This window comes from Crocodylus porosus, unplaced genomic scaffold (genome assembly GCF_001723895.1).
Source record: "Crocodylus porosus isolate Cpor-Errol unplaced genomic scaffold, CroPor_comp1, whole genome shotgun sequence".
NCBI classification, from domain to species: domain Eukaryota; kingdom Metazoa; phylum Chordata; order Crocodylia; family Crocodylidae; genus Crocodylus; species Crocodylus porosus.
The window spans coordinates 41,939,954-41,952,250 of NW_017728949.1; the positions used below are offsets into that span (position 1 = coordinate 41,939,954).

General features: G+C 38.7%; 1 protein-coding gene across 4 annotated transcripts in view; it reads right to left on the bottom strand.

Annotated features, from left to right (window-relative positions):
• The window catches only part of RAPGEF4 (Rap guanine nucleotide exchange factor 4), a 285,020-nt gene that overhangs the window by 54,724 nt on the left and 217,999 nt on the right, over positions 1–12,297 (bottom strand). For all 4 annotated transcript variants that reach the window (XM_019554378.1, XM_019554377.1, XM_019554380.1 and 1 more), the window contains 4 exons: positions 11,083–11,229; positions 9,519–9,634; positions 4,007–4,095; positions 1,333–1,411 (listed from right to left, as the gene is read on the bottom strand). In XM_019554378.1, the coding sequence (XP_019409923.1) occupies positions 1,333–1,411; positions 4,007–4,095; positions 9,519–9,634; positions 11,083–11,229 (431 nt within the window). The remainder of the gene's footprint in view (positions 1–1,332; positions 1,412–4,006; positions 4,096–9,518; positions 9,635–11,082; positions 11,230–12,297) is intronic.

Genomic DNA, 12,297 nt, shown 5'->3' on the forward strand with positions numbered 1-12,297 from the left:
GCTGCACCTGACCTTTCCATTAATTGTATATGTAAACTGTACTGATGTAAGCAAGAGCAGGATAGCCCAAATCTTTAATGTACTTATGTGATAATATAAGCCAGCAGCTACAAGATTAATCCAGAGAAAGGCAAAAACTGTCTGTTTTTATTTTTCTTTGTGGAAGCTGTCAGCAGCAGCATTTCATAAAATTTTGATACCCAAAACTATATGTTTTTGGAAAATGTGTTTATTGTCAGTGTACGAACAATTTTCTCTAAACCGGCTGTGTGGGTCCAAAGGTTTTCAAAACAATTACTATCCTTGCTAAGAGCAGCAGAAATGGATTCTCAAACTTCCCAGACAAAGACATGATGCTTTATTTTATGGCTTCAGGATGTGTTTTCCCAGATGTCACTCACCTTACAGAGCTTCAAGGAAAACACTCTCTTTTCAATACAATATTAAAAAAACATAAATTTAAGTTATTACAGCCTTGTCAGTGCTCTGTAAAATTGAAAGCAAAATATGCTTATTTTATGCTCCCAATCAGGTGATATTTTCCTACAGCCAAGTCAAAATCCTTCATTATCTAAGACTCTGTCAAAACTATGTGAAGGTTGAGGTATTGATAAATGTGTATTTCAGAGGTACATTAATGAATAATGTAGATAATGGAAGTGGAATTTGCTCCAATATAATGCAGTACCTGTGAGTTTTAGTTTCTATTGCATTTATTACATATAATTTAGGCTTCCACATAATGCATGTTAAAATTTGCTGTAGATTATTATTTACTTGTGTTTGTATTATGCTAGCATCTAGAGGCTCTCTCCAGACGTACAATAAAAGACAGTCCCTACCCTCAAAGCTAAGTCTTAGGTAAAATCAAGATGCAACAGGTAGGTAAAAACCAATAGAGGTGAAGGGAAAGAGGACAAAGGAATGGTAATGCAAACATAATTTGAACAGCTTGACAATGAGCAAAATCTGTAGGTATAGTAAAATGCCTGTTAGCAATAATCTCTAATAATTCAGATTTGTATGTAATTCTCAACTAATTCAGTCAGGGTGGTAGCCTTCATTTTCATTGCTTAGCAATTTTGGGAAAGGGAAAATGGAGTGTTTAGGTTCAGAACTGTATCTCATCATAGTATGTAAATGGTTCATCTGCTGGAGATTTAACCATTGAGAACTGTCACCTATGGGTATTTGTTAGTTGTACACTAAAAACAAACCTCCATTACAGATCATTTACCTCTGGAGATCTAGAAGCATTTCAAAATATGTCTGTGTATTTTCTGTTATGGGTGGTCTTAAAAGGAATGTAATGTTCTCATTACAAAAGGATATTGTGCCATCAAGGCTGGGCATAGCTGACTATTTGGCATAAAAACACAGTGCATCAAAACAAAATCATTTAAAACAGAATCTGTGAAGAAAACAAATAAAGGAAAAAGTTAAGCTTTTGCAAACAGCTCAGGATTCACAACCATTATGCTTGTTTCAGTTAAAAATCTCATTAATTCCCTGAAGACAGAGAAGGGGTCAGTTTGTAAACAGTCTATACTATTTTGTGCATAGTATTAAATTTGAAAATGTATTCAGCATAGAATTTAAAGTTTTTAGCCTTCTTTAAATGGATTCAACATCAGTCAGGATTCTAGACATAATAAGAACCTTGCTTTAGTAGATGTGCTCAGCCTGCATCAAATAAATACTGGCTCTTAAATACCACATTAAGGTCCTGATTCAGCAAAGGGAGCATGTACTTCACTTTCAGTATTTGCAAGTATCTCTAATATTTGGTTTTGTACTAGATACTTCAAAAGGAGGAAGTTCAGCACAACAATAAACACCTATGTGACACTTGTATTATTTGGGAAGGCTCGTCATTTACATAGACAGATACCAAAGTATACTGTGAATCATGCCTTTTATACCTAGGGACCTAAAAATGTCTGTCAGTGTTGTATACCAGTGTTATTATACCAAATGGCATGCCTGTTGACTCCAGCATGCAGTAAAACCTAAAATGGCTGGACTGCTAGTCAAAAATCTATTATCTATTTTAATTAAAATTGATTCACAGTTATTGATTCACAGTTGCATTTAAATTCAGTATAGAAAATTTAGCTTAGAAATTAGGTTAGTCATACAACTGAAGCATTTTTAGACTGGGAAGAACTGAAAGTCTAGCTAAAGCATTCACAACATCTTGGCAACAGGTCCACTATCTTTTGCCTCCAAATGAGCTGATAGTGGGATGGTACAGGTAGAAGTAAGGGCATTAGTTACCCTTTGTACTTGTAAGGATGAGTGAGGAGGATTTAACTGGCCTGGCTGTCAAGCCCAGCATAAGTCTGCAGGGTTGGCAGTTTGAAAAAACCATCATTTTACTTGTAAACTAGGCAATGCTTATAATGAATAAGTGAGAGACAATGAACAGAATACCCCTGGAGACCACTTTTGTAAAGCCTCTTTTCAAAGTGGAACAACATTTTAAAATCTTGTAATGGAGGGATGTCAAGGAAAATGTGGTGTGGCAACTGTGCCCATCCATATTGTCTCATTGCTTTCACTATAATCCAGCATTTGGAAATGTCTCTCGGCTGAAGCTATGCAATGCCCCTAGGGCCTCAGCCAGGGAATATCTTGTCTTTGCATAGTATGCAAAACAGACTGGTTTAGCTGTTTTCAATTTAAGGGAATGCATAAACTAAAAATCAGCAGTTTCAGATGTCTGTCCTCACACCAGTAAAAATAGCTTTGTTGTGACATTTTGCAGGCCAGCAAGATAAAATGCGGAATCTTGCAATTAGGGACTTTGATGGAAAATATTTTGAAATAATTTTAAAGTTAATACAATTCAAAGACCTAAATAATATATGTATGACAGGGGTGGTAAATTTATCATTAATTATTTACAGACTTAATGGTTTTGTGTTCAGCATCTGATCTTAGATGACTAGGTAACTATTATAGTAAGATTTATTTTTATTCACAAATGTGGCTAAAACACAGGCAAAAAGTATTTATCAACTCTTTCATCACATGGCTTGCACTGATTACACCAATGTTATCACTCCAATGACTCAGAAACTACAAACTATTAAAATAAACATTTAACATGCTTTTCAGCCATCTGTAACATCAAAAACATGCGTACTAAAACAATAGCCTACTTTATATTGCAATAATTTATAATAAAAGTCCCTATATTGGTAAATACTATTATTTTCTCCTGACTCTCTTCTTTTATTAAAATACTTATTCATAACTAGTTAGAAGAGGCCATATTCCTGTACCTAATAGTAGGGCTGAATCACTTTTTGCACCAGAGGACTTGACCCTCTGGTGCACTGAATCCTTTGACTGAATGCTGAATCCTTTGAATACAGTGGAGAAGTATCAGTGGGTCCATCTACATGTGCACTTTACTGCAGCGTTGACTAATTAGCTCTGCAGTAAAGTGATACAGTCACAGATACATGCTGGCATTAGGGTGCAGTAAACTAAGTATCTCCAACATAGGATAGTACTACTGGGGACAGTACTGCCTTACAGCGGAGTACCTTATTGTGCTGAAACACGGATGTAGACAGTGACTGGGGGGTGGTAATTCATGCCAGGTCAGTCCAGCCAGGTGGGGGCTTGCTCCACCCTGGCTCAAATTGCTGCTGTCCCAGGTGCACGTGTAGATGCTGCACCTAAGAGCAGTTGTCTCCAGCGCGAAGAGCACCGCTTTAGAGTTTATTTAGTTTCATTATTGTCATGTGCAGATGGACCCACAATTAAATTACTTATGCTTATTATGCTTCTTATGTTAAAATTTTGATCTTTAGATAAATGATCTAAGCTCCACACAAGTTACATCATCTTTAATTTCTTCAGCTTGTGTTTGAGCATTGATTAACTCTACTTCTGGAAACTTCTAAAGGCTGTTTTCCAAAGCATTACACTGTACTTTATATCTTGGGAATCTATCCAATTTATTAATAAAAATTATTTTGTCAAATAATTCTACCTGTTGCTTCATTTACAGTTGATTCAAGGCGCATCGTTTCTAGGAAGTGCTCTAGAATTTTCTCTGGAGTTCCTGACATCACAATATACCTGGGAAGGGAAAAGAAGTGGTTAGTTTTCCAAAGGGAAAATAAAAATATCAATTGGCAGTTGGTATCAAAGGGAAGATCTAAGACTTCTGAGCATGGAAATGGGAGTCAAATACAACACTATAGAGTTCAAATACCTGCTCTGACATGGACTCTCAATGTGGCCCAGGGGAAAATCACTCAACCTCTTTGCTTCAGGTTTCCCATCTGCAAAATGTGAACAATAATACTTACCTTCCCACCATGACTTCTGTAAGGACTAAGATGATGAAGGATCCCATTCTCCATTAATGAAACTGCACTGATGTAAACCTGGGTGAATCAGACCCTCCCATAAAGCGCTATTAGCACTGTTCATAAGAACAGAAGCCTCAGCAACAATAAAAATAGTTGTAATATAGGATTTAGGTGAGTTTAAACAGAATTACCGTGAAGGTGAGAAGCGAATTAGTATTTAGTATGATCAATCCTATCAAAATGAGAATAAAGAAATTAAAGAATGCCTATAATGTTGCAGGTCTAAACTGGACAGAGGACATTAGGAAAGACAGTAATGCGCAGTGGTAGAACGTGGCAATAGTGTTAGATAAGTGCAGTAAATTAGTATATCCAACTATATAACCTCAGTATTTGTACCACTCCTAGTATTAAATGTAGGGTTGGGGGACACAACATATTTACAACAGATTAATTTACTTTGATATTATACACTAATGATACCAGGCACCAGATCAGACAGATAACCAAATTATTCAGGAGTAGGAGGTTGTAGCTATTATGGTCCCTCATCATTAGGTGGCAGGAAAAAAGGTGAAAGTTTGACCAAAAGGCTACCTAGGCACATGACACATGTAACTTACATCTATGTATAAGCACTATAGTTGCTTATGGGGTACCTTTATTTTGGAGTAGAGTGATATCATGTCTGCTCCACATTTACTCTTGTGTAAAGGCATAGTGTAAATGGTATAAATATGGAGGGTGTCCACATTTCTAAAGAGGTGCAAGGGAACATTGCAACTAGTATGGTTACCATATCTATTGCATGGAATCCTGGCAAATTTTTAGGATATTATAGGATATTGCAGAAAAGGGCCCCTCTGATACCTGCCCTCTCTCCTCTTCTCCTTGTGAATGGGAATTCTTTTTATCTTTCATTTTATTCTTTCAATCATTGCATCATTTTTCTGCATTAAAGTTATAAAGTACAAAACTTAAAAAAAACCCCCAGAGAAGTGAAGGGATCTGCTCCTGCTGAGAAATAAGTGGTGGAGCTGAGCTCCTGGGAGCTCCTCCTTACTTTGAGCACTGACCGTCACAGCTCTTTTACCCGCCAGCCCCTTTGGAAGAACTGTATTGATGTCCCAAGAACACTAACACTTGTTAAACCAGTGCACATCCTGGCAGAGATACTAACCAAGTACCTTAGTGAGTGAAGCAGAAAAAAACTCAGTTTGCTGTACTTTGAATATGAAAGTGAACACGAACCAGTGAAGCAGCTTGAAGTGACTGCAGAATGTAGCAACACTCTGTGAGGTGTCAGAAATATTGCAGGTGTGTGATCACCCATGAAAACAGAAGTTAGAGCTTGGGAGACAGAACTTCAGAGTTAGCCTTTTGGTGCAAACCTGTCATTCTTTGAAACTGTGGCTCGAGCAGGAGAGGGAGTAAAAGGATGGGAAGGATCCAAACTACAGTTCGGGGCAAGTGAAGCCTTTCCTGAGATTCAGAGAAAGGAACATAGGATGCTTTTAAATGATTGGGTGGTTACAGGAATGACAATGGGATGGATGAAGGGCATTTCACCTCTGTTTCACCAGTTCAAGCTCTGCATAATTTACCAGGAATTAAAAATCAAGTCTGAACCTAGTTTAATGTCCTACAGGATGGGCACATCTACACATTGCCCTACAGTGATGTTGTTACTGGGCCGTACTTTAGTACTTCCTTTTGGAAGTACTAAAGCAAAGCTCAGTAACTGCCCATACTGTGTGTGGCAAACAGTTAGTTTTAGCCACAACTTGACTAAAATGGGGGAGCGCACCACTTCAGCGAAGTAGCTGCCAGTCACATTTAGACTCATGTGATCCCTATGTTGCCATAGCACATTGTACAGTGACACAGCATGTCGCTACAATTATGTAGGGTGATGTGTAGACCTGCTCTAAGTCACTTACATTTGCCGTTTATTTCCTAAGGAGAAATTTCCCACATTAAAATTGGAGTTTTGTTGATAACTGTGACAGAAAACCCTTTTTGGGTGTTTGTCACTTTAAGGGCTGGAGCAGGGAGCTGTCATGTGGCTGATGAGGGAGGCCATTTTAAGGCTCAGCTCTGGGAGAGTAGAGAGAAGTTTGAGATCAACCAGCAGGGAAGAAGCATCTCCCTGCACAGCTCCAGGAACAGCTCAGAGGAACGGGTGAGGCTATGGGGATGGAGGAGGCCTCATTGGTCCTGGGCATGACCTAAAACTGCACCCTGTCAGGAGAGGGAGGACTGGTGGTACTGCCAGTGGCGTGGCAGCCCCACTTAAATACCAGGACCAATCACCTCCCTAGTGTAAGGTAGGTCCGAGCTCCTAAACCCCTGCCTCCACCTTTGGGTGGGTTACTAGGAGGGATAAGGGGGGCCAGGCATGCAGAGTACCTCAACCTGAGCCCTATGAGGTGTTGAGCCCTGGAGCAAGGGACAGACACACTGAACAAGCAGCACCTGAGTCCTAGGGGATTAAGACCCCCACTGTGGGGGAGGGTGGAGTGAAGATCAGGCACGCTTAAGGGAGAGCAGCACCTGAACCTGTTGGTGTGGAAGACCCCAAGCCCGAGAGAGGGGCATAGTTGTCCAGTGAGGAGCCAGGGATGAAGTAGGCCCCTAGCTGAGCAATTTCTCAGTCTCATTCAGGTGAGGGCCACGGGATAGGCCCAAAAACCTGTGCCAGGGCTGACCCAGGGGTGGAGAGGAAAGCCCGAGGATCTCTTTGAGTAGGGTGAAGTGAATGTGGCCTGGATAGGCAGTATGCAAGAGACCGGGTGAGAGCTGGTGGAGTGCAAGAAGCCCTGGTGAGGCAGGGAGTAGACTCAAAGCGGCCAGTATGATAAAGGTCCAAGTGTGTGCCCAGTTTGGCCCTGCCTTCAGCTGGAGTATCATCACACAATGTGACACCTGTGAGGCATGGGACATGAATAGGGATAGTAGGAGCGTGTATATATTGCCCATGCACATTTCGGTACATGAAGGGCAGCCTCCCACATATTTAACATCTCAATCATTTACCAACAAGGCGTGGCAGGTAAACATGGTGGGAGGTTTGCCCAGAGACAGGGGTGGGCCCATACTAGTACTGGGCCTGGAAGCCACCCTTGTCACATTAACCTTAGCACAGAGGCCAAATTTCATTTGGAGAAGGAAGCCAGTTTCACAATCAGAGGTGAACACTCAATATCAGAGCTGAGTTTGGCCAAATCAGAATAGTTTAACCAAGCTATTCAAAGGTGAGAGATTATAGCTATGCCCCTAGAGGCATCTACACAAGCAGCCTATTTCAGATGATTCAGAACTCTGGAAATCAGGTCATTTACTGAGATCTTATTTAAACATGGTTTTTTGTAGCCAAATGCTAGCCTCTCATCCAACTCAGCATCCCACAGCAGCATATGGAGACATCCTATTTGTAACCACTTTAGAAGATTTAATGTAAATATAAAGAACATTATGAAACTGAAAAACAAACTGAGTCCTAAAAGGCATTTTAAGGCATATCGTTTTCAGGCCACTTAAGCTTCTCTTATATTTGCTTTTTTCAATAATCCAAAGGCAGGAATGTTCATAAGACCAATGAATTTAACCACGTTTATGAAATATTTGTGGAAAGCAACTTTTGAATTCTCATTCATCTCCTACATTTTAAAATATACCCTCATCCAACTAGAGAAGAGCCATGTCATATAATTTATTTGTCCAAACAAAACAGCCAGATTTTGAGCCATTAAACGTATTAGTAATACTCCATGTTTGCAAAAGAAGACGCTGTTTGAAACATTTTGATATAAAAATACTGATTGAACAATATTTGAAATATAGTAAAAAAATCAGAGTTAAGTCACAAACAGAAAATGTCCTAAAATCTAAAATGACCAAAAACTGGCATAGCTCTATGCACTTCAGTTAAGTTTCGTGTATTTACCCCACTAGAGTATTTGGCTTTCAAACTAAATTTATGACAGTTCAATACTGATATTGGAGGGTTTGATGACAAATTATACACCAGATGAAACATGGATATAAAAATATTAAAATATAAAGAATATGGATTTGAATCTTTCTAGAAAAAATATGCAATTACAAATATAGCTGTATCTGATACGTGATAATTATGCATCAGAGTAAAATGGTGGGTAGAAAACACTTGCCTTGTGTTTCATTTTGCCTAATAAAAACCTATCAAAATGGAAAGAAAATTAATTCCTCTTTTGGGGAAAGGTGAGATTCACAAAAAGGATTCAGGTCTTATAAATGTCTAATATTAGCTACATTTTTGTTGCCGGATATATCAGATACATGTTAACAAAGCACATATACACTACCATTCAGTGAACCTCCATATAACCCAATGTTTCAGGAAAATGCTGGCCCTTCAAAAGAAAATGGCTACCAACCTATACTGTGACTGTTCTGGGGATTATTTCCATTGTAGCCTGAGAACACAGGTGACTGGACTCAATGGCCCATGAGGCCCCTTCCAGTCCAGTGTTCCTACACTTTTTAAAAGATGAGTGTGTGTGTATGCACATGTGCAAAATCTGTTTATATATATAAACAATAACTTCCAGGGCCCTTAGGGATTTATTTCTCTTGGGCAGAATTATGATAATCTTACTCCATCCTTCAAACTGTCCCATCATTTCAGAACTGTTCACAGAATATAGTGTATTATTATTGAGATGCAAAGGTATTTTGTCAGATGGTCTTGTGCTGCATTAGGAGACTTCTCTGCTTGAACTCTTCATATTAAGCATAACGTGTACCTGGGAAACTTATATTAAAATCCTGAATTTGACAACCAATATAAAAATATATACATACTTAATAATAAGCAATGCACTTTTTCCATGTCTTTTACACAGCTGTTTTGCCTAAGAGGTCTTCAGTATACTCCATGTGCAGTCTATTTAAAAGCTATTGCATGAGATGAGTATTTATAGTGAGTGCTTTAGAGAATTACTGTGTAAAGGCATAGAACTAGTGTAGTGTTGGAAACTGATATATTAGGCACTACAGGGCAAGTGATTAGCTGAAGGTAAAAAAAAAACCTTACATGTACTACATTCTTCCACAGAACAGGAGAATATGCCATTGTTTAAATAATAATACCATATGAAAAGGTTAATCATAGTCTGACATTTGCACTATTGAATAAAAACATACTTGTGCTGAGGCTGTGAGTTTCCTTGATTAGAAGCTCTGTTTCCTGCTGGGATCTTCTCCAATACTAAGACATCTTGGTCATGTTCTTTGAGTCTTACTGTATTTGCTTCCACATCCTACAAGACAAGTTTAAAATTTTTAATACAATAACTGTACCTGACTTGACTGCTTAACTACTTTTTGAAAACAAATTAATTTCAAATAACTGAAACTGAGGCTCAGAGGCCACCACTTTATGGCTGGTCCTTCCCTTTTCCCATTATGTATCCTTCTTTCCTACAGGGACAGTGAAGCTGGACTCACTGAGGAGGCCTTGGGAAGGATATGGAATCGTGGGAAAGTCTGAAGCAAGGGCCCTGAGAAAGCAATTTTGGTTATGGAGTGGGGAGAAAAGAGATTTCCAGATTCAGCCCTTCTTCCTACCACTGAAATATAAAGTCAACACAACTACTTCCTTCCACAGTCATTATTATTGGTCATTTGGTGTTTAAAATCTTATTCTTTGGAAGAATGTTTGAATGGCTTATGAATCTTAATGCCATAAAGCAGTGTTTCCCAACCTTTTCCATCCTATGGCACACTTACATAACTAAAAAAAAATTGCAGCACACCACCCCACCCCGCCTCTGCCCTCAACAGATAATATGTCTGCCACCATGTGCTGCCGCTGCTCCCTGGAGCATGAGGGAGCAGGCAGAGGGGCAGGGGGAGGGAGGTGCATGGCACTGGCACTGTTTCATTTACTCATTTATTTGTGTAACTTTTCCAAAATTCTGCAGCACACTTGTTTATGTTTGGCAGCACACCACTGTGCTGTGGCACACCAGTTGGGAAATGCTGCAATAAAGTATTAGATCTACTCAGAGTCCAGGGATAGCTACAGAAACAACCCAAAGCTACATATAATGTAAGTTCAAAAAATTCAAATGAAAATCTACCTAGCACCTAAATTTCAGCACCGCAGTGGAATCTTTGAAATCTTGGGGAAATTGGACAGCAAGAATCCAGGACAGAATCCAGGTGTGGATACCTATAGCATCCTACTTCCCACTTGTTCAGATTAATTAAGTAGATTAGACAACATCACATAATTGTTCAAGTACAGAACTCAGTCTGAACTCGTTTTGTTGATATTCAAAAGGTACGTAGATAGACCTTTTAGTAAAGTGCAGTAAGATGTTTGGTCTTATATATTATGGGATGTTTCTGATTAATCAGAATCAGAGTGAATGTTCCAGTCATCAACTTTACAGTTGGCTTGGAGCTACAATTTCCATTACTTTAATTCCTGTAAAAATATGAGTGGGCCATTTTTCCACATCCTGGGGGGACAATGCAAGTTATAATGCATTTAAGTTGCTACTTAATTTTTTCTTTAATTTTTTCTTTAATTTTTCTGGGTTGTCAAATGTATTTTCTTTCATTACAGGTATTTCAGTTATCATACTCATTTGATTTTTTAATATTAATAGTCAGATGACAGGGTATGAAAACACTTGCAAGTTTTGTCAGTAGGCTAGAGGGAATGACTTAGGGTTAGTGACCTATCTGAACCAATACCTACCCGAAGTATTCTGTTAAAGTCCTCCTTGTCTACTCTCAGGAAGTGGCAGTTGTCTTCTCGTAGAACAATAGATGCTGCTCTTGGAGCATCGTTCACTAGTGCTAACTTGCCAAAATCGTCTCCTTCATGTAGGGTACATACCACACCCTGCAAACAGCAAAACATTTATACACAGAAACCATCATTATAGTCCATTCCATTGAAAATCCATGTGCAAATACTGGACTTCAAAATCAAATACTAAAACAAATGTATTTGGCAGGAAATCAACAGCCAAAATAATGACTACGAAACAATACTTGATAGCTGGTTATTACTATTACTAGAGAAAGGAAAGATTAGAACAGAATTGGCTTGCTCTCTGAAATTAGATTCAGAGTGAAGGGTTCTTCTGGCCCTGCTGATGACAGCAAGTTGTTGATTTAAAAAAAAAAAGAGAGACGGAGAGAAACCATGAAAAATGAAGTTCAAGTTTGCTGAAGGCTGTATTCAGAGTAACATTCTTTTCATCAGAAATGGATGTCTGTGTAACTTATTCTCCCCTTCTTCCACACAATAGATACTCATGCATTGCTGCCTATAGATGTGCTCATTTGTGTTCTATCAAGTCTGCTCTGTGTTCTAATTAGAATAAAAACGAGTCACTTCACCGTCAGAGTTAGAGGCACCAGAGTGCCTGACTATAAAAGTTGGAACCATTGTCAGCCAAGCAGTCAAGCATAAAGTTTAAGCTATAAATCATGGGGAAATGAGCCCAGGTATAACATTAGAAAAAGATCCAGAAGGGCATGCATCTGACAGGAACATTCCACCTTGGCCTAGGGTAACAGTACTTAGCTATAGCTAGCAAATTCAAAAGGACTATGTGTAAAATTTGGGTGGTGGTTTGATGTGTTGAAAGTATCTGTACAGGTGTTATGCTTTTGTATCCTGGACCAATTTTTTAGTTGGTTATCAGTGAATAAAAAACAAAGTTATATTAAGAAACTTTCATTCTAGTGTGCCAAGTACTGCTGTAAATAAACTTGCAACTATTCCTTATATTAAATGTATATGTGGGATCTATTTAGTTGAGGAGTCACTGAATGTCCTGCAGAAGGTAGATTATGACAATATGCCTATTTTTTAATTTTAAATTACTCTATACTAGGGCTATGTGAAGCTTTGGGTGCTGATTCGATTCAGAGGAGATTCAACCTGATTCGGTGGCTGAAT